The 22538-nt window shown below is 49.4% G+C and overlaps 1 protein-coding gene across 2 annotated transcripts; it reads right to left on the bottom strand.

Moving 5' to 3' along the window:
- Positions 1 to 329: 329 nt before the first annotated feature.
- ABCF2 (ATP binding cassette subfamily F member 2) lies at positions 330 to 15032 on the bottom strand. 2 transcript variants are annotated; one of them, XM_086394865.1, is made up of 15 exons: positions 14481 to 15032; positions 14092 to 14294; positions 9476 to 9688; positions 8645 to 8827; positions 8390 to 8561; positions 7155 to 7250; positions 5790 to 5892; positions 4236 to 4331; positions 3974 to 4093; positions 3793 to 3882; positions 3321 to 3431; positions 2629 to 2691; positions 2295 to 2423; positions 1624 to 1827; positions 330 to 953 (listed from the first exon to the last, which is right to left on the bottom strand). In XM_086394865.1, the coding sequence occupies exons 2-15, from the start codon at positions 14249 to 14251 to the stop codon at positions 816 to 818; spliced, it is 1878 nt and encodes a 625-aa protein (XP_086250991.1). In that variant the 5' UTR covers positions 14252 to 14294; positions 14481 to 15032; the 3' UTR covers positions 330 to 815. The 2 variants fall into 2 exon arrangements, with proteins under 2 accessions (XP_086250991.1, XP_086250990.1); XM_086394864.1 differs by having other exon boundaries at positions 15003 to 15032.
- Between the last annotated feature and the right edge of the window lie 7506 nt (positions 15033 to 22538).

Below are 22538 nucleotides of genomic sequence, written 5' to 3'. Positions count from 1 at the left end.
GTATCCCACCAGGAATACAGCAGCAGCAGCACTGGGGAACGCTCAGCAATGTTAATTCCTGGTCTCATCTAGACCTACGGAACCAGAAACTCCGAGGCGAGACCCAGCAGTCTGTGATCAATGAGTCTTCAGCTGATTCTGACGCACGTTAATGTTTGTGAACCACTGGCCTAAGTAAAGGCATGAGTTCAAATCAGAAGAGAAGAGAGTTCTTCCAGTGCCCACGGACAGTCCTCCGTTTGCACCCAGCCCATGCTGAGGGCAGGTGAATGGTGGCACCGCAGGGAGGAGCAGGAGAGGACCCAGAGACCCAAGCAGAAAGGCGGGGACCATGGCTTCTTCTTTCTTTATTGGACGCTTTGTAGATGTCACGCAGGTCTAAAAGTTACACCGTTAAATAATTATTTAAAAACCAACCAGGATTAAGGCCCTGGTCCAGAGCTCCAAACCAGAAGCAGAAAGGAATGGGGGCGGTGGGCTGGGGGGGTATTCCTCCAACATCACCAAAACCCAGAGAACGAGGATCCTAAGCTTTTTCACAGGCCAACCCGGGGCACGGGCCTGCGGGCTGACCCTCGGAGGCCTCTGGCTGCATCACTATCAGGTCAGAACCAGCGAGGAGCTGGCGGGAACAGCCAGCCGAGTCCAGACATGGACACAGTAGCTGGAAGGACACGAGACGGACAGGTCCTGTCCAGCTGTGGACAGGATCAGAGTGCAGCTAAGGCAGGTGGGGGCAGGGGCTGGGGAGCAGGATTGCAGCAATGCAGGATGTGGCCCCGGGGGCCCGGCTCAGCCGGCCGGCCGGCGAGGCCTCACACGTTGTGGGTCCGCCTGGTGGGCTGGGGCTCCTCGCCCACCAGCTTGGACTTGAGGTGCTCCTTGTAGGCGAGGATGTCTCCAGGCCACTTGGTGATTGTCTGCTTCTCACAGACCCAGATTTCCTGTGCAACCTGGAGAGCAAACCCCAGACTTAGTCACCCTGGCCAGCGCCCTTCCCACCCCGGCCCAGGAGACTGTTCCCAGCTGAGTCTGAGAAGAAAACCCCACAAGCTCCCACCGGCCCACATCCAGCTCCATTTCACCCCCTCAGCGTTTCTGGGGATGGTCTAATCTAGACACCCGCAGAGGGTGGGGCCTTCCAAGCTGGAACCTGCCGGTCACCCCAACTGCCAGTTCCCCAGCAGGACCCAGACCTGTTCAGGGCCTCACTCTCGGCTTCCTGCGTTCCACCCCGTCTTCCTCACAGCTTCAGAGAAATGACCAGAAGCTTTCTCCCCAGTGACAAGCAGGAGCCCTCTGTCTAATCCAGAAGCTCCTTAGTACAATACTATTTCCAGGCTGAAGAATCCTGGAAACAATAGCAAAAGCACCCTGTTCGCTACTCAATTCTCCCCCTGATTTTGGCCAACGATGCCAAGTAGGTTAACAGCCACAAACAGCTAATGAAGAATTAAAGTATCTCTACGAAGGCTTTCTAAGTTTCTCAGAGAAACCATAAGATCTGGTCCTCTCCACCCTAAGTCCTGCGCCCTTTTCCCAAACACGGTAATGTGGATTCAGTGTCCCCCATGTGCCATGGGGGTGTTCTACCCCCAACCGCATCCTGGCCGCGAGTCTCACCTGTTGGATGAGTCTGAAGTCATGGCTGACCAGCATCATACCGCCCTCAAAGTCATTGATGGCATCTGCCAGGGCATCGATGGTCTCAATGTCCAGGTGGTTGGTGGGCTCGTCCAGGAAGAGCATGTGGGGGTTCTGCCAGGCCAGCCAAGCCAGACACACTCGGCACTTCTGCCCATCAGACAGGTTCCGGATCGGGCTCACCTGCGTGGAACCAGGTCATTTACGAGGTCTGGGGTTGCCCTCACCAGGCATCAAGACTTACCTCTCCCCATGGCTTCTCTGTTATCACACAGACAGCAGGGCTCAGGAAGACCCCAGATCACACAGTAAGACAGTGGCACCCTGCCAGTCCCTCAAGGGCCTAGAAGGGACACACCTGGGAGTCTGAAGCCTGCCTTGGCACAGGGTCTTCACGCAGTGGAGCCGTCAGGGGACCTGAGTCTGGATCAGAGGACCCTGCGTTCTGGGTCTCAATTTCCCTTGCTTTTAACATCATGGCCCATCCTGCTAGTCTGGGGGCAAGGGCATGTCAGAGACCAGCACGCGACCCCCCACCCTCCCTTGAGACTTTAGAGCTCCAATCTGTAACCACCTAGAGCAGAGGAAAAGACAGACGCCCAGCCCATGTGTCCCAGTTGCCTGGGGTCCTCCCACCCCAATCCACTGACCTGCTGTTTCCCAGTGAGACCGTATCGCCCAATGATCTTCCGCATCTCCTCCTTCTCCTTGATCTCGGGGTAGCATTTCATCATGTACTCCAAAGGCGAGAGGTCTAAGTCTAGCTGCTCTTGTAAATGCTACAGGGAAAAAAAAAAAAAAGAACCCACCCAGGTGTGCCTGGCGTTCTTCAAAGGCAGCCTGCTGGGGTAGCTGCCGCGTACCGTCTCTCTACCTCTCCCTGGGCAGCTGTTCAAGACTGCAGAAGCACCCGGAGCTGACCTGGGCACACTCGGCCCTGCTCGCACACCCTGGGCAGCTCCCTGCTCCCCGCCAGGACTGTACCTGATGGTAGCGCCCTATCTTGACATGAGAGTGTTTTCGGATCATTCCATCTGTGGGCAGTAGCTACAGGAAGATAAAAAAAAAAAAAAGAGTAGACCGTGGAAAGATAAGCACACAGACAAGGAAACCTGGTCAGAAGCAGACAGGAAGCAAACATACGTTCACACCAACCAAGACTCCTACAACTTCCAAAACAGAACCTGCACCACCACCTCACAAACTGCTCTTCTGGCCACTCGGAGAAAATACACCGAGACAGATGTTCTCAGGGGAGGCAGAGACACACACCACATGATCCACTGGGTAGTTATTAAAGGACTACTATCCCCTGCACTGAACTGTGACAGAGGACTCGCAGGGGTCCAACATACGTTTTCTACAATAAAGACGTTTCTAAATGCAGAGCCACTCCTGTGTTCTAAATGCTCTGAACGAAGACACGGGAAGACGGTGAGAACAGGCCTGGGTTGTCTCTCACAGGCTCTCTCACACACACACTCCTTCTCCCAGTTTTCTCTAAGAAAATGCCCCAAACATCACTCTGGCCAGTGATGACCCGCCCCCCAGAGGACGGCTCACTCGTCATGAGAGCACGCAGGCCCTCCAAGACCAGTGGCCCTTGCATGCCGCCCCCCGGCCCTGACACGCTGGCATCTAATGCTGGAGTCCCACGCCCCGACTTGGCACCATACCTCTCCAGTTAGCAGCTTCAGAAGAGTTGACTTCCCTGCTCCATTGGGCCCCACCAGAGCTACTCGGGTGTCGAGATCGATACCGAACTCTAGATTGTTGTAGATGCAAGGCTGAGGGGGGCGGGGGAGAGAAACAGACCCAGGGGTAGGGTGATCAATACAACTGGCAGAGCGATCTCACTGAGCCCCCAGTCACCACTAGAGGCGGCGGGAGTGAGGAGGAAGGAAGCTCCATGGCAGCCCCCTACCACTGCCTCCACCCACCAGTGTGGCTGAGCGATGTCCCCTCCAAGTACTTGAAGGGGACCCCCACTCCTCTAAGGCTCTCAGTGAGGCAACCCAGGCTGCCAGGTCTGGAAACTCCCCAGCACCACAAGGGTTAGTAGATGTGGTCAGCAAACAGGACGCTCTTCTCGCCAGCTGACACCTCATACAATGTACCCCAGCCTCCCAACCACACCCAAGTACTCACCCCATCTTTCGTGTACTTGAAGCTGACATTCTGCACCATAATAACAGGTGGAGGGATCTTGCCACATGGTGGGAAATAAAATGACAGCGTCTAAGAAGAGGATAAAAAGGTGTTTATCAAGTCAGGTCCTTCCTTATCCATCTCACCTTAGGCCACATAATTCCACCCAACCAGACCCTACCTTGTCGCTCACAACCCTCTCTGTCAGTCCTGATGCCATCATTTTCTGTAGCGTCTTCTCCTTGCTCTGGGCCTGCCGGGCCAGCTTGGCACTGCCATGACCAAACCTAGCAATGTAGTTCTGAAAGAGTGCAGAGAGGGGGCTTGCGTGTGGGCAGGTACCCCGTGATTCATCTGAAAAGAGGGTAAAGGACTTCTCTAGCCCCCTCACCTCCCCAGACGCCTTCCGTCAGCTCTCTCGGAGGAGGAGATCGTGACCCTACCTTCATGTGTGCGATCTGATCCTGCTCCCAGTGAAACCTCTTCATCTGGTTCTCTTCCAGCTCCAGCCGCGTCTTCACATACTGATCGTAATTACCCTGCAAGAAGACGCACCGGGTGAGATGGGCAGCGCTAGCCTCGGCCCTGGGTCCTCACTCAGGGGGTGTTCGAGATGGCACCTGACTTGGCCCTGGCTATGAGGTGGTGCAGCGGGGGAAGAGGAAGTGCATTAAAGAAACATATTCTGGGACTTCCCTACTGGTCTAGCAGTTAAGACTCTGAGCTCCTAATGCAGGTGGCCCGGGTCTGATCCATCATTAGGGAACTAGATCCCACATGCCACAACTAAGACCCAACACAGCCAAATAAATAAATATTAAAAAAAAAAGAAGCATATCTGAATTTAGAAGCTGAGGTCTTTTCAGACTATGTGCCTCTCCTTCCTAGAGCAGGGCTTCAGACTAAATCCTCGGGTTAGCCATAAAGACATCTACAGCCCAGGCAGGAGCCCTGAAAACCACTGTCGTACTGATCATCAAGAGGCTCACAGCCTTCCAAGGACACGTGCATCCCCTCCCCACCTGGAGAGGCTGAAGCCCCAGGTGGGCCACAAGAACTGCCTCCAGGTGGGAAGACACCAGACCAGTCAGATTTAGGACCTGGCAGAAGGCAATGGCACCCCACTCCAGTACTCTTGCCTGGAAAATCCCATGGATGGAGGAGCCTGGTAGGCTGCAGTCCATGGGGTCGCTGAGGGTCGGACACGACTGAGCGACTTCACTTTCACTTTTCACTTTCATGCACTGGAGAAGGAAATGGCAACCCACTCCAGTGTTCTTGCCTGGAGAGTCCCGGGGACGGCGGAGCCAGATGGGCTGCCGTCCATGGGGTCCCACAGAATTGGACACGACCGAAGTGACTTAGCAGTAGCAAACCCTGCACTATGGATTTCCATGGTGTCTGTCTGAAAATACCCAGACTCAAGCTAAACATCCATCAGAGTCTGACAAATAAGTTACAGGACAGCCACGCAATGCAATACCATGCAGTCACTGGAAAAAAAAGGGGGCAATTTAAATATACTCATACGGAAAGCTGTCTAAGACATATTAAAATTTAAACTCAACCAACAGGATCATGGTATAGGTACATAAAATTTTTTACAAATGCTTGCAAGTACATGTGAAATTTCTGAAAAACTATGTAAGAACTATTAACACTCCTCTGGTGAGTACAACTATGAATAAAGAGGAATTCTATTTTTCATAAGCAGCTACTCAAGAAGGCAGAGGGCAGCAAGGCCTGCCTGGGCACCGTGAAGAGGCAGCCTCTCTGCATAAGGCAAACATACACCCTGTGCACAGGCTGCCAATCCGTGGCCTATGGCCTGAAAGCAATTACTTTGGGACTAAAATAAAACAGGCTGCAGAACTCCCTGTCCACATCTTTTTATAGCAATAGGTAGAAAAGGGCTGCTAAGTCAGTTTTTTTTTAAAGGAGAACTTCACGGAACGGGTAAGCACAGAGGGCACTGCGGAGGAGCTGGGCCCACTCACCGTGTAATACTTGAGCTTCTTGTTGTGCATGTGAATGATGTTGGTACAGACACCATTCAGGAAGTCCTGGGAATGGGAGACGAGGACCAAGATGCGCTTAAAACTGCAAAGCCAGAGAACCAATCAGGGAGGAGCTCAACACGGTAGACAGTTCACAACAGGGGAGCTGAACGTCGGGCCCAAAAAACCTTCATCCTTTCCCACCCTTATGCCTGAGCGTCCTTTAGATTTCCTGGCCAATTCCCAGCTCTGAGCTGCCAGTGCTCAATCTGTGTATAAGGACACTAGACGTTTTTCAAAGTGTGGTGAGGCAGTCGAAATTCCTCAAACTTCTGTTTTAACTTTCAAAAGAATGGAGTGGAGATGGCAGTAATAGTGATGGTAAAATCAAAAGTGTGCACAAGCACCCATAAACACATTTAAAGCCAGAAGAGAACTGGAATGGGTATAGCAAAAATCACCAGGCTCTCCTTTTCATATTACTACCTTCATAGCTCAGTTGGTAAGGAATCTGCCTGTGATGCAGGAGACCCAGGTTCGATTCCTGGGTTGGGAAGATGGCTTGGAGAAGGAAATGGTAACTCACTCCAGTATTCTTGCCTGGAGAATCCCAGGGGCAGAGAAACCTGGCAGGCTACAGTCCATGGGGTCACAAGAATCAGACATGACTTAGCAACTAAACCACTCCTTTTTATAAAGGTAGCAGGTCACTGAAGAGACCATGGAAAGCCTTCTTCTAGAACTGGGGCAACTTTCCAGGTTATCTGGCTCTCAAGCAAAGGACCACGGCCATATGGGCTATTTTTCTCTTTGTCACTGCATCGTGATCTTATATAAGGATCCTTGTTTAATATGATACAAATACAATTAAGAAAAAATATTATCTTTAATAAAGATGTTATACTTTAAATAATAGGAAAAAAAATAAAACAAAAAAATTCATATATTTAAGACTAAACAAAAGCTAACAAAATGGCCTGCCCTAAAGACGGTTACTGGGCTTTGCTGGTGGCTCAGTGGTATAGAACCAGCCTGCAATGCAACAGACATGGATTTGATCCCTGGGTGGGGAAGATCCTCTGGAGAAAAAAATGGCAACCCACTCCAGTATCCCTGCCTGGAAAATCCCACGGACAGACAAGCCTGGCGGGTTAGAGTCCATGGAGTCGTAACAAGTTAGACACGACTGAGCGACTAAACAAGAACAAAGGTGGCCACCACCTCTTCAGTCTGGTCTCCCTCTGGCCTCACTTCGCTCCATTGCTCACTGCTCTAGTGTCACTGTGGGCCTGGGTGTCATCTCCCCTGGACTCTGCTCAGCCCCTCCCTGAGGACCTGCCCCTTCCCCCCAGCCCCGCCTCTTACGTCTTTAGCTCTTCTTCCAACCACACACAAGCATCGAGGTCCAGGTGGTTGGTGGGCTCATCCAGGAGCAGCATGAAGGGTCGAATGAAGAGGGCTCTGAAGACAGGAAAGGAGACAGAACCACTTCAGTCTACCACGTGCTACACAGGAGGGGATGGCCTGCCTGCCACCTGCAGCTCTGGTCAGGCCTGCGCTGAGTCCTGAAATCAACTCTAGGGTCTACACCTCAGACAAAAGGTGAGAAGTAGGAGAGAAACCAAAGATGAAGGGTGGGGGTTAAAGAGCAGAAAATAGAACTGGGAAGCAGAGGGAAGATATAGCTCGGACGTGAGGCTGTAAAAGTTCCTTTTGAGTCTACAAGTCTCTTACACTGAGGTTGGTGACCACTGGGATACACAAAAGGATACAGAAAAAGTACACTGCTAAAAAGCATGCAGGTGAAACCTAACTGGTGGGTTTGTGAGACTCTAGCAAAGAGGCCCAAGAATGTTCTTTTCTTAGATGGCATCTCAAGCAGGAGGAACAAGGGGACAGCGCTGGTCCCACCCCTGCGGTCACCACATCTGCAGCGCTTTTTAGAAACCAGGTTTCCGGACGTCTGACTCCAGCACAGATGCGAAGAGGCCAGGAAATCCGTGTGTGTAAAAGCTGCCTAGTGAATCTGAGGCTACAACTCCTTGCCGGCTCATGAAACCAAGGCTCTTATGTTCCAGGGCACACTCACGCAGCCTTGCTGAAGCAGTGTATCAAGCCTCCCCAAGGCTCTGCGCAGAGATGGGTGGGGGAGGGAACCACTTACGTGACTGGGGACTTCTTGGGGGATTGGTGCGGAAATGACGGCCTACAGAAACTGGTTCCGGGTCAGGTCAAGAGAGGCAAGAAGGACAGATACCCTAGTGGCTGCCTAATAGTTTATCTTTATACAACAAGAATTAGAAAGGCTGAAGCCCAAAAAGCAGGGGGGGAGAGCAGTCGAGAGGAAAGAGACAGACCCATCCTCCCATTTACCTAGAGCTGGCCCTAGGATTCCTGAACACAGCGCCCAAGTCCAATAGGGACCACTTGGGTCAGGAAGCTCACTCTTTAGCTCATGTACATCACCCCCGCCCATCCACACTGTTGGTATCTGGCACAGACTGACAACCGACCCCTGTTCTAAACAGTTCTGTGGGAGACAGCACTCAACCCTGAGAAGAGACAGGGTGCCACGGAGGGCAGAGGTGGGGGAGACGCACCTGGCAAGGGCAACCCGCATCCTCCAGCCCCCACTGAAGTCTTTGAGCTTCTTGCGTTGCATGGCAGGCGTGAAACCCAGTCCGTGCAAGATCCGCGAGGCTCTCATCTCCGCCTTGTCGGCATCCAGCTCCTCCAGCCGCTCGTAGAGCTCTAAGAGCTTCTCACACTCCGCTGTGGATGGCGCATGGCCAGTGAGGCTCCTGGGGCCTTTCCCGGGGAGAAGCCACCCCATGCCCCTGGGTCCGGAGCCCTACCGTCCTCGTGAGCCAGCCGCTCAGCCTCCCTCTCCAGCATGGCCCGCTCCGTGTCCACTTCCATCACACACTGCAGGGGCGTCTTGTCACTAGGGGGCATCTCCCGAGTCAGATGGTAGATGTCAATGTGCTCGGGGATGGGTACTTCACGTTTCCCAATAGCAGAGAGCAGCATGGACTTTCCTGAGAGGGGCAGGCGACAAACAGGCAGAGAAGGGGACGCTCACCACAGCTCTGACTGTCACTGCCCCACATCAGTCCCTCCACTCCAGTCAAACCAAGTTAGTTCAGTCGCTCAGTCGTGTCCAGCCCTTTGTGACCCCATGGACTGCAGCACGCCAGGCTCGCCTGTCCATCACCAACTCCCGGAGCCTACCCAAACTTATGTCCATCACGTCAGTGATGCCATCCAACCATCTCATCCTCTGTCATCCCCTTCTCCCGCCTTCAATCTTTTCCAGTCAAACTAAGACCTCCCTGTTTATTGAGTCCTTTCTTTCCTTTCATTCATTGAAATCCTATGACTGCCCCCTCCGTGGGACACGGTTCTGCCAGGTCCTGTCCCAGTCCTCCTCTGTGAAGTCTGTGCACCTACAGACACTTCACACACCACTCCCACCCGCTCCTACCCACTTCTCCAGCACCTACTGCCTGCAATGACTCACGTGGTACTTATCACATGACTACTCTGTATGGGTAGGTGGGCACATCTGGCTCCCACCCATATTGCAAATGCCCAGCTTTGTACACAGCTGGTGCTAAGGAAACACTTGCTGAGCAACAGATGAGCCAAGAAGAGATACCTCCCACCTTGCTTTCCAAGGGCCTCACCAATTCCATTCAAGCCGATGAGGCCATAGCGACGGCCTGAGTTTAATTCCAGTTTGGTGTCACTGAGCAGCTCTTGACCATGGAAGGTGAGGGAGAGGTTGATGATGTGGGCGTCGGTACTGTTGGGGTGAGAGGCGAGGACGCCAGTGACAGCTCGAGCAGCAGCTTTCTTCATTTCGAAGTCCTCCAGCTCCTTGGTCAGCAAATCCACTTCTGGGGACAGAAAAGAAAAGCAATTTGGGAAGAGGGCTGTAAGCCATGCTAAGCTCTTACACAAAAAGGCACATCTTGGGGCATTTGGGTGGCTCAGTCAGAAGGGCATCAGACTTTTACTGTGAAGGCTGAGGGCTCAGGCCCCTGCTTGGGCATTTGTGGCTTTTGCCCTTCTTTAAGTTACCACGTATTAACACATAAAAATCCAAAGGCTGAATGCGTGTCCTGAAGGACCAGGGCTGAAGATCAGGTTGAGCTGACTCAGATGTTTCACAAGCTTTAACAGGGTGTACACTACATGTAGTTCGGCCCTGGTATCCTGCTTTCATGGACATTTTTTACTTCACAACTTGTCCTTTTAATTCTAACTTCTCTTGTTCTTAGATGATATGACGCATGGTAGCAATGGCTAGAACTCCAAATCGTCCTCTATGAGTGTGTATTAAAGAATTAGCTGTCGTTCAGTCGCTGAGTCACGTCTCACTCTTTGTGATCCCCATGGACTGTAGTCCACCAGGCTCCTCTGTCCATGGGATTTCCCAGGCAAGAATACTGGAGTGGTTGCCACTTCCTTCTCCAGGGGATCTTTCCAACCCAGGGATCGAACCCGTGTCTTTTTCATGGGCAGGCAGATTCTTTAGCACTGAGCCATCAGGGAAGCCCCCAAATTAGTATCAATGCCCCAGAGAAAGCAGATGCTACAGAGGTGCAGCTCTCTTCCTCTACAACCTAGAGAGTTTCCAGGTGCTAATTCCAAGAAGCTATACTGCCTGGAAGGAACCAGTACGAGAAAATACAGAGGGGTCCAGGGCAGTTCTGATGGAGGAGAGGAATTTAAAAAGTCTTTCTACACAGTTGAGTCACCAGGTTTTTCACAGCCCCATTTTGTGCCAATCCTTGTTCTAGATCTTGAGAAGACAGTGTAGAGAGAAGTTTATGATCTAGATAAGGAGTTAGTACGGAGAAGGCAATGGCACCCCACTCCAGTACTCTTGCCTGGAAAATCCCATGGACAGAGGAGCCTGGTAGGCTGCAGTCCATGGGGTCGCTGCCAGTCAGACACGACTGAGCAACTTCACTTTCACTTTTCACTTTCATGCATTGGAGAAAGAAATGGCAACCCACTCCAGTATTCTTGCCTGGAGAATCCCAGGGATGGGGGAGCCTGGTGGGCTGCCGTTTATGGGGTCACACAGAGTCGGACATGATTAAAGCGACTTGGCAGCAAGGAGTTAGTAAACTTTTTCTTAAAGGGCCAGATGGTAAATATTTTAGGGTTATAGCCCTAGTAGCAAAATCACAACTATTACGTAGGTACATCCATTACCATTTGAAACATAACCACTTTAAAAATGTAAAAGACGTTCTTAGCCTGGGAGGGGGTGGCTTACAAAACAGGCTGGCCACATTTGGCCAGCTGCCTGCTTTTGTAAATAAAGTTTTATTGGGAGACAGTCACACCCAACATTTTCATGTTGTCTATGGCTGCTTTCCACCACAATGGCAAAGCTGAACAGCTGCATCAGAGACCAAATGGGCCACAGAGCTGCAAATATTCACTATCTGGATCTTTACAGAAAAAGTTTGCCGATCTCTGGACTGTATCTCCATGTGCTCAGGCAAGAAGATCAAAATGAAAGGAAAGCTACACAGCCAACCCTCTGTATCCACAGTTCTGCATCCAAAATCATGTTTAATTCAAATGTGGGTTAAAAAAAAAACACTTCAGAGAGTTCCAAATAGTAAAACTGGAATTTGCCACACACTAGCAACTATTTCATGTATTTATGTTGTATTAGGTACAGTAAGTAATTTAGAGATGTGCCAGGTTATATGCAAAGACTACATACGCCATTCTATGTAGCAGCCTTGAGCATCTGTGGATTCTGGTACCCACAGGATCCTGGGACCAAACCCCAGCAGACACCGAGACACAGCTATACAACTTTTCTCTTGATCTTTGACAGTTTATTGGAGAAGAAAATGGCAACCCACTCCAGTACTCTTGCCTGGAAAATTCCATGGACGGAGGAACCTGGTAGGCTACAGTCCATGGGGTTGCAAAAAGTTGGACATGACTGAGTGACCTCACTTATCCAGTTTACAGCATCTATGACCTAAATCATCTCCTGAGCTTTAAGACTTATACCTTACTGTCTTGGCCTATAGCATCCTAGAAAACAGGCTCAAAAGATAAGTGAACAGCACTGAATAAATGGGAGAAAGGATTCTGGAATAAACTTTATCAGAAGGAATACTGTAGACTTCACAAGCAGCCCCTTTCTATTCATTTCCCAAACAAGGGGACCAGATGAACTCCAGTACCCATCCTAAAGGGTCTCACATTCGAAAGGTTGAGTAGTTTGTCAGAAGTCACTTTCTTTGATATTTCTTGATCTTTCCATATCTCACTACCTAAAGAAGACCATGTAGCAATGGTAACTACCAGGTTGGAGAATTAAGTAATTCCAAACTCAGAGAAGAGAGCAGACCCAGTCTTGTGAGAGAGGACAGATTATCCATTAGTTATGAAAGCAGAAATGACCCTGGGTCCCTGGCAATAAGAAATATTTTCAGAGAGAAAGCTGGGAAAAAAACCCAGATTTTATATTTTAGAACAGTAGCTCCCTGAGGAAGCAGGGTGAAACCCAAAGCTCCCTTATGACTGAGTTAGGGGTGGTACAGCTGGGTTTGCCCTGACAAATTCTGGTTTTCTAGGAAGAAGGGCAAAGAAGTTTGTAATGGGAACTGTGGACAAGAGTCTCAAAGTGGGATTCGGTTGTCTACTTTTCCAACTCATCCAGAAAGTACTACAGAATTGAGGCTTAACCCCTGTCCCTGAGAGCCTAGAGGGAGCCCTACTTGACAGATCACAAACCAGCCCTCTTGTCCCCTCCCACCATTCTTACCTACCTATCTCCCTGCTCCCCTGGCCAGGAGGAAAATCTCCCCGCTGCCCTGCCTGGAAGGAAGGCTGCCTGACCTGACCACACAGTCCTCCCTCACAACTCTTATTCTGGAGACGATTCCTACCATTTAACTCTCTCCTCGCAATCATTTTAGACCCTGTTTTTTTTGGAATTCCTGTCTCTGTTGCAACTTGCATGAATAATTCTCTCCTCTTGCTACTTTACCTAGTATCTCTGTCTGCAAGGGTAATCATGCAAAAAAAGAAGTATTACCTAAGACACAGTCCCTGCACTCAAAGATCAAACAATTCAGATGGAGAGAGAGATACAATGAAGGTAACGCTGGGACTCCCCTGGAGGTTCAGTGGTTGGGACTCCTTACTTCCTCTGCAGGGGGCATGGGTTGAATCCCCTAGTCTAGGAACTAGGATTCCATATGCCGTGTGGTACTGGCCAAAGAAAAAGCAACCCTAGAGATAGTGTGTGTGTGTGTGCGTGCGCACGCGCTCAGTTGTATCCGACACTGTGACCCCATGGACTGTAGCCCACCAGGCTCCTCTGTCCACGGGATTCTCCAGGCAAGAATACTGGAGTGGGTTGCCATTCCTTCTCCAGGGGATCTTCTCGACCCAGGGACTGAACCTGGGTTTCCTGCATTGCAGGCAGATTCTCTACCATCTGAGACACAGGGAAGCCCTGGATAGATAGTACAGGGATATAGTGAATAGCAGTATTATTGAGGTCAGGCTTGACAGGGAAAGATTTTACCACCTTGAGCTGGGCCCTAAAAGAAATGTCAAATGTAGCTAGTATAAAAATTAGAGTATAAGAACCTCAATTTGTAAGTGGACAGAAATGTGGTGACTATTCAAGGGACAACAGTAGACAATAGAGAAGGCCTGTTTAGAAAGCTTTTAGGAGCAAGGAAGAAGGCTGGCATAGACAACCAAGAGCCTGGAATATTCTTTATCACACACTTCCCTGTTTCCCCATCTAGACTGCAAGTTATCAGAGGAAAGCCCATGCTTATAGTGCCTCAGTATTCAGTGATCTTGTGTCTAATACTTGAGAAGTGCTTGTAACAGAAACACATCTCTTTCCCAGGAAAAACCCATAAAACAATTCATATGTTTCTGTCTTGTTGGTACAGTCACTGCCCCAGGAGGACAAGGGTATCAGGTGGCAAACAGCCTGGCACACTGCCTCCATGTGTAGAAATGAAAATTCAGAAAGGGGCAGGGACCTGACCTGCAAATCTAGAAGACAGGGCAGCAAGGCAGCACAACAACTCTCATATTTGCTTGCCACTGTGTATGTGAGAACTGTGTTCAGTTTCCTTGATCAAGCTCCAACCCTACTGGTTCGGTTCATCATGAAAAGTTTGTGGCACCAGATACACTCTCTGGCATCTCCAGCATCCCGACTCAGATTCCAGCAGGGGCATCCACTGGGTCCCAGCAACCATCCCAGGAACCCACCTCTCCCTCTATTCACCTGTGGTCTCTCGGCCATTGGCCTCCTCATTTCTCTCCTCTGCCACCTGTGGCTCTGTGATGGCATCTCCGTTTTCTTCATGTCCTTTTCTGGGCCGCTGTCGGGCTTTGGCAGCTTCCTTCTTTTTGGCTGCCTTCTTCTTAGCCAGGTCGGAGGGCATGGTGATGAACCACAGGGAAACCGTTACTGTTCTTCCAGAAAGCCTGAAGGAAGGCAAACACCCCCAAATTCTAAACTTCCGCACAATGCCTGGGCTTTGTGCTCCATCAGTTTCAGGAATTTCCTAGCAAGCTTCTGCTACCCAGCTCCGCCCCAGCCTAAAGTCGCTTCCAACTTTTGTCAGGATGTCTCCAGCCAGTTCGGCTTCTCTGCCGCTCTTCCCATCTCACCAGCTCTTCTCTCAGGGCTTTGTCCACCAATCCCCACGGCCTCGCTCTGAAGACGCTCCTCCTTTCAGGGCCTCCACTTGAGGGACCGGGTTCTGCCCCTCGGCACAGGTCCCCGGTCTCCAGTTTCCCCACAACTTGGCGCTCCACGCTCCGGCCGGCCGCCTCACTTTCCCGGGCTTCCTCCCTCCCGTCTACCTCAGGCCTCCTCCCCGTCTTCCCCATCCACACCACCCGGCCGCCGAGTCCAGCTTCTCCCCGGGGCGCCCTCGTCTTCCCCCCCACCCCCCGTTGTGAGTACCCCCCGAAGTCTCTTCATTCGCCACCCACCACCACCCCTCCGAGCCTCCCCCAGCCTCCGCCCGTCAGCTTCTCTCTCTTGGCCCCTTTTCCTCCCTTGCAGTCGCCTCCATCCCAGCCCAGTCCCTCCTCCCTCTTCTCGTCCCCCCCCTCCGCCTCACCCCCTCACCGGCCTGCACCCTCCCCCGCCCCCGCCTCCTTCCAGCGCCCCTTCCCCCAACTCACTGGGCCTCGCCGCTCGGCCTCTGTCGCAACAGAGCGGCTTCTTGAGCTCCTCCGCGTGCGGCCGGCTCACCAGCCAATCACGGCCTCGCGCGGCTCTCGTCGCGCCGCCGCGCAGACTCCTGGGAAGTGTCGTCCTCCGGCCACCGCTGCCGAACCTGAGACCCGCTCCTCGAGAACTACCGCGGATCCCAGGGGCCTCGCGGGCCGGAGTGACGTCATCACGATGCGCGCGGCTGAGGGGGACTGGAGTCCCAGAGCCCTCTCTGCTAGCGGTCCGCTTCGGGCTCCGGAAGCGGCGAGTCCCAGTTTTGCTCCTCAGAGGAGCGGCTGGACCGTCCCTGGCTCCCCTGCCGCTGGAATAGCTGAGGGGTTATGCGGAACTACCGGCTTCATCAGGGTCGCCAAACCGGCTCAGACAGCAGGGCGAGCTACTACACTTCCCAGCAGGCGTCAGGCTGCAATGGGTCGAAACAATGGCGGGGGGGGGGGGGGGGGTGCGGGACGGGGAGGAGGAGGAGAAGGAGAAGGAAAGGTGAGCCGACCGGTGAGAGAGGGCCGGGAAAACGCTCATCGCTTCCAAGAGGATGCGAAGAACAGAATTATCCCTCCGTGAAGGAAAGGCGTCCTCGTTCCGTGAAACCGAAGCTTTAGAGGCTGGTCCAGTGATAACCAAACTTTAGACGGTGCCGAGCGTTGTTCCTGAATCGTCGCTGCTCTGCCTATCCACTGCAGAACTTGTTAAGTTTCCATCCAAGGTCCGTAAGTTTGATGGGAAGAGCCCTGAAGTGAAAATCAAGACTTCGGAGTTTACCTTTAATAACGTCACTTGCCCGTTAGTTTTTTTTCTTTCTTCCTTCCCCCTCGTTACTTTTCATAGTTTTAAAACCCCTCACGGGCTTCTCATAGCCTGCAGTAAGCAAATCCTAAATCTGTAGTCTATCAAATACTTCTCCAGGTTTCCGATCAGTAATGCCTCCCACAGGGACACGGCTAGGGGGAGCAGAGGAAGCTGTTATTTCCGGCACTGGAAACGGCAAATCTCAGTTTGCTCCTCGGCTTAAGCGAAGCACCTGATCCAAAAGTAGAGCCCCCGACCCTTTAAAAAAAGTGAGCTCACTTCACTTCCTCATAGAATTAGTTTTCCTTCTCAAACTTGATGCTCCAGCAGAATCTAATTACTTGCGTTTCTGAGGTAAGCCATGCCATTTCACACCTCTTGGCCTTTAAGCATGCCTTTTCCTAGACTAACTCACCAACGTGTGACTCATAGCTGGATACTAGAGTTGCAGTGGTGGTACGTCTTTCCCTGGTCTCACGGAGCTCACAGTTAAGAATACCAACTGAAAGTTATTGCTCACCATCCGGTTTTAGAACGATGAGGTCACTAGCTACTGCAGTCATGGAGCATCCACACACCTTGAAAAGAGTTCAGGACAGAGATCAGGAATGAGGCACTCTGTGCTCTGGGGAAAATTGACAAAACAGACCTTAAGATATTTTCTGGGGAAGATTTTATGAGCCCAATTTCTTGCATCTTCTCATGTCTAAAAAAGTGGAGACAAGGGCTCTTTGTGGCTAGGAACAACCTTCTGCCAAAATGTGTGTTTGACTGTACATACCCCTCCTCCCACCACTTCCACCAGCCACCAATCATATATATACTCACCTCTCCTACTTCTTCAGAGTAGTTTCTCAGAGCTATCTGAGAGGTTGTCTCCTGGGCTATAGTCCTCATTAGGCCCCCAAATAAAACTTAACTCACAACTCTACCGACAAGATGAAAAATTTAAAAAGGAAACAGATCATAACATGTAGGTAATAAGTGCCATACGAGCCAAACATTGTTCTAGGTAGAGATATACAGACAATAGTTCACTGCTTGCAGTGCCCTTCTTTATGAAATAAGGAAGTTATATATGATTGTGGTTCACATAAAATTACTCATGCAAACACCTAGCCTCCTGGGAGGTCTACAATATGCCTGCCTCTCCCAGCCTCAATAAAACGCCTGGTTACAGGCAGGTTTCAGGTTACAGAGAACCAACATAATTATGCTCCTTCATTTATGCCATCAAATTTAATTCCCCCAACAGACTATAAAGTGGGTATAAATACAATTTTACAGATTGGAAATAAAGGCACAGAGCTATTTAAAAAATAACGCTGCTGGTAGGAAACAGTACCAGTGTTTGAAGCTCAACTCTTCTGGTACTGGGAACCATTCCAGCTATGTAAAGTGACTTGGGATGGCAAGGACTAATGAGTTACTTCTCTAAATCTACCTGCAGACCAACCAATCACGTCCATGATTTCCCATAAATTAACAGTTGCTGGGCAAAGTCTCCTCCACAGTAAGAGTGGCCTAGAAAAGTTAGAAGTTCTGCCATTTTCATCCAGGGTTTAGGTCTTGCAGGGGACAGACCTGGACATGAAGGGAAGTTCAGTTCCGTTCAGTCACTCAGTCGTGTCCAACATGCAAACATGTCGTCCTCTGTTGTTCCCTTCTCCTCCTGCCCTCATTCTTTCCCAGCATCAGGGTCTTTTCCAGTGAGTCAGTTCTTTGCATCAGGTGGCCAAAGTATTGGAGCTTCAGCATCAGTCCTTCCAATGAATATTTAGGATTGATTTCCTTTAGGATTGACTGGTTTGATCTCCTTTCTGTCCAAGGGACTCTCAACAGTCTTTTCCAATGCCACAATTTGAAGGCATCAAGTCTTTGGCACTCAGCCTTCTTTATGGTCCAACTCTCACATCCATACATGACTACTGGAAAAACCATAGCTTTGATTAGACAGACCTTTGTCAGCAAAGTAATGTCTTTGCTTTTTAATATGCTGTCTAGGTTGCTCATAGCTTTTCTTCCAAGGAGAAGAAATTTCATGGCTGCAGTCACCATCTGCAGTGGTTTTGGAGCCCAAGAAAATAAAGTCTCTCACTGTTTCCATTGTTTCCCCATCTATTTGCCATGAAGTGATGGGATTGGATACCATGACCTTAGTTTTTTGAATGTTGAGTTTTAAGCCAATTTTCTCACTCTCCTCTTTCACTATCATCAAGAGAGAGGCTCTTTAGTTCCTTTTCACTTGTGCTTCATCCAGTCCAGCATTTAACATGATGTACACTGCATATAAGTTAAATAAGCAGGGTGACAATATACAGCCTTGACGTACTCTTTTCCCAGTTTGGAATCAGTCCGTTGTTCCATGTCCAGTTCTAACTGTTGCTTCTTGACCTGCATACAGATTTCATAAGAGGCAGGTAAGGTGGTCTGGTATTCCCATCTCTTTAGGAATTTTCCACAGTTTGTTGTGATCCACACAGTCAAAGGCTTTGGTGTAGTAAATAAAGCATAAGTAGATGTTTTTCTGGAACTCTCTTGCTTTTTTGATGATCCAATGGATATTGGCTGTTTGATCTCTGGTACCTCTGCTTTTTCTAAATCAAGTTGAACATCTGGAAGTTCTCGGTTCACATACTATTGAAGCCTGGCTTGGAGAATTTTGAGCATTACTTTGCTAGCGTGTGAGATGAGTGCAATTGTGCAGCAGTTTGAACATTGTCTGGCATTGCCTTTCTTTGGGATTGGAATCAAAACTGACCTTTTCCAGTCCTGTGACCACTGCTGAGTTTTCCAAATTTGCTGGCATATTGAGTGCAGCACTTAAACAGCATCATCTTTTAGGATTTGAAGGGAAAAGAAATGGGGAAATAAGAGGGAGAGAGATCAGAGGAGAAAAGGCCTGGCTAAATATGAAAATCACTGAAGGTCAGTGCTGGAACAGGAAGCAGCATCCAGCCTCTTCATTTAAAATACAAAGAAACTGAGACCCAAGGGAGGAAATGTTTCACCCAGAGTTACCTAGAAACCTAGTAACTGAGAAAGGTCTCGAACTTTGCTGTTCAATGTGGTAGCCTCTAGCCAGATGTGGCTATGGAGCCCTTGAAATGTGGCTAGTCTGAACTGCGATATGCTGTAAGTGTGAAATATGCATGAGGTGGGGGTGATTTTGAAGATTGCATGTGGATAGGAAAAAGATTAAAATATCTCAATTTTTATATTGATTACTCTATATGCAGAGTATATCATGGGAAATGCCAGACTGGGTGAAACACAAGCAGGAATCAAGGCGGATGGGAGAAATATCAATAATCTCAGGTATGCAGATGACACCACCCTTATGGCAGAAAGCAAAGAGGAACTAATGAGCCTCTCTCTTGATGAAAGAGCAGAGTGAAAAAGCTGGCTTAAAACTCAACATTCAAAAAACTATGGTCATGGTATCCAGTCCCATCACTTCATGGCAAATAGATGGGGAAACAATGGAAACAGTGAGAGACTTTATTTTCTCGGGCGCCAAAACCACTGCAGATGGTGACTGCAGCCATGAAATTTCTTCTCCTTGGAAGAAAAGCTATGAGCAACCTAGACAGCATATTAAAAAGCAAAGACATTACTTTGCTGACAAAGGTCTGTCTAATCAAAGCTATGGTTTTTCCAGTAGTCATGTATGGATGTGAGAGTTGGACCATAAAGAAGGCTGAGTGCCAAAGACTTGATGCCTTCAAATTATGGCATTGGAAAAGACTGTTGAGAGTCCCTTGGACAGAAAGGAGATCAAACCAGTCAATCCTAAAGGAAATCAATCCTAAATATTCATTGGAAGGACTGATGCTGAAGCTCCAATACTTTGGCCACCTGATGCAAAGAACTGACTCACTGGAAAAGACCCTGATGCTGGGAAAGATTGAAGGCAGGAGGAGAAGGGGACAAGAAGACAAGATGGTTGGATGGCATCACTGACTCAATGAACATGAGTTTGAGTGGGCTCCAGGAGATGGTGAAGGACAGGGAAGTGTGGCGTGCTACAGTCCATGGAGTCTCAAAGAGTTGGACATGACTGAGCAACTGAACAACAACGTGGTCAAATGTTAATATTTGGGATATATTTAATATAAAATATTAATTTCACCTGTTTCTTTGCTTTTTTAAAAAAATGTGGCCACATGAAAAGTTTAACATCACTAATTATTAGAGAAATGATACAATGTGAGGTATCACTTCACACCTGTCAGAATGGCCATCATCAAAAAAATCTACAAATAATTAAAACTCTGGAGGGGGTGTGGAAAAAAGAGAACCCTCCTACAGTATTGGTAGGAATGTAAACCATTGCAGCTCCTATGGAGAATAGTACAGAGGTTGCTTAAAAAACTAAAAATACAGTTGCCAGATGATCCAGTAATCCCACTCTTAGTAGGAAATGGCAACCGACTCCAGTATTCTTGCCTGGGAAAATCCATGGACAGAGGAACCTAATGGGCTACAGTCCAAGGGGCCACGAAGAGTCGGATATGACTGAGCACCTAAACAGCATCAGATCAGATCAGATCAGTCGCTCAGTCGTGTCCGACTCTTTGCAACCCCATGAATCGCAGCACGCCAGGCCTCCCTGTCCATCACCAACTCCAGGAGTTCACTCAGACTCATGTCCATCGAGTCAGTGATGCCATCCAGCCATCTCATCCTCTGTCATCCCCTTCTCCTCCTGCCCCCAATCCCTCCCAGCATCAGAGTCTTTTCCAATGAGTCAACTCTTCGCATGAGGTGGCCAAAGTACTGGAGTTTCAGCTTTAGCATCATTCCTTCCAAAGAAATCCCAGGGCTGATCTCCTTCAGAATGGACTGGTTGGATCTCCTTGCAGTCCAAGGGACTCTCAAGAGTCTTCTCCAACACCACAGTTCAAAACCATCAATTCTTCGGTGCTCAGCCTTCTTCACAGTCCAACTCTCACATCCATACATGACCACAGGAAAAACCATAGCCTTGACTAGACGGACCTTTGTTGGCAAAGTAATGTCTCTGCTTTTGAATATGCTATCTAGGTTGGTCATAACTTTCCTTCCAAGGAGTAAGCGTCTTTTAATTTCATGGCTGCAGTCACCATCTGTAGTGATTTTGGAGCCCAGAAAAATAAAGTCTGACACTGTTTCCACTGTTTCCCCATCTATTTCCCATAGGCCCAGAATACTTAAAGTTTACATATATGGCTCACATTGTATTTCTAATGGACGATGCTGGTCTGGAGCCTAAAAACCATTTACCACCTACCCTGTGCCAGTTGCTGAGGGGAGACCAAATTGCAGTCAATCTGAGCGTAAGACCAAAACACAGTGAAGGGGAACCCAGCTGCTGTGTTCCATCCCACGTGCCTCCTAGAACCTGTTCCTGACTCTACCAGCCCCAATGTTCTCTTTTAATGAGGAACTTTTCAAGTAACACCTCTTTTCCTCTTTTGAAATAAAGTTTGTTTGTGACAACCTAACTACATACATAAATTTCAAAAAATTACAGTGTAATGATAACAGAAGAAAGAAAAGGAAATCCTTCACAAGAAAAGTTACTTCCCTGTGCTGGAAAACATCATTAGTCACTCACTTGTTACAAAATGGTAACAAGTACATTCAAGGGACAAAACTCAAGTACAGGCTTCTTTCCATTTACAATATAGTTAACATTCTTTGAAAATTGAGCACACATTACAACCCTGCAAAATTACTTAATTGTTACATATAAAACACAGACTCAAAAAGTAGTTGATTTTAACCATTTTTTCCCCTTCTAAAATGAATCTTTGTAGGACATTTGAAAGCTGTGTAAAACAATTCTAATGCGATACAATCTTGCAATGTACATGTAGCATTCTCCCCTCAATTCTTTGACAACAAAGCTGCCTTCCTGCATTTCCAAATTGCCCCCTAGAAATGTGCCATCCTGGGTGGGAACCCACCACAGTTGCTTGAAGGCCCACCTGACTTCCAGCTTCTCTTAACCTGTTGTCCCCTCACTCAGCAGCCTTAGCTGCTTTGGCTTCCGAGTTCTTGGGCCAGTCTTCCTCTTTCCGGGCTTCCTCTTTCTGCCCGGGTAACATACTGAATTTTCGATCGCAGCATTCCCAAATCCTCAGTTTAATTCTTCCTGCCACACTTCTCCACTGGAGTCTTTACTTTTCTGCATGGTACTTTGGACAGTTTGTAATTTCGACCTAAACTTAAATGTTTATTTTTTTTGTCAATGTGTGTTTAATACCCGTCTCCAACTGAGGGCAGGGACCATGCCCACCTCATCAACCATGGGTCTGGAACTTAGAAGGCAAACAACAAACATTTCTGAAATAACTTGAGTAGGTAACTGGGTTCCGGAAGCCCGCTGGGGGCAGTAGCCCAAGGAGGTAGAAACGCGCTCATCGAAGGGGAGAAGAGTTTTTTCCTAGGGTAGAAGGGAGTCGAGGTTGAAGATCTGGGTCATCTTCGGATTCAGGCTGGGTCCACTCGCATTAGGGGCTGCGGAACGCGGGCCGGCTCCGGGCGGAGGAGGGCGGAGGGTGGGCGGGATGAGCAAGTCACCTACCCCGGCCCGCAGGAGGCGCCGAGTTGGGGCGGGACGACCATAGAGAGCGCAAAGGCGGAGCGAGCGGCCGGATGCGGTCACCATAGAGACGGGGACTGACAGCGAGCGGAAAAGGAAGGAGTGGGCC

The sequence above is a fragment of the Bos grunniens genome, chromosome 4, assembly GCF_055505025.1.
Source record: "Bos grunniens cultivar Pamir isolate PY7600 chromosome 4, Bosgru_T2T1.0, whole genome shotgun sequence".
Lineage (NCBI taxonomy): Eukaryota > Metazoa > Chordata > Mammalia > Artiodactyla > Bovidae > Bos > Bos grunniens.
Note: the sequence above shows the minus strand (reverse complement) of the source record. Positions and strands in the feature narration are given on the sequence as shown.

Bases quoted from the DNA above. Each gene is read 5' to 3' on its own strand.
- ABCF2 (XM_086394865.1), bottom strand. From the start codon at position 14,251: ATGCCCTCCGACCTGGCTAAGAAGAAGGCAGCCAAAAAGAAGGAAGCT. The intron at 8,562-8,644 runs GTAGGGCTCCGG...CGCCATCCACAG, and splicing joins GCGGCTGGCTCACGAGGACG to CGGAGTGTGAGAAGCTCTTA. The intron at 3,432-3,792 runs GTGAGTACTTGG...CGCCCCCCTCAG, and splicing joins TCAAGTACACGAAAGATGGG to CCTTGCATCTACAACAATCT.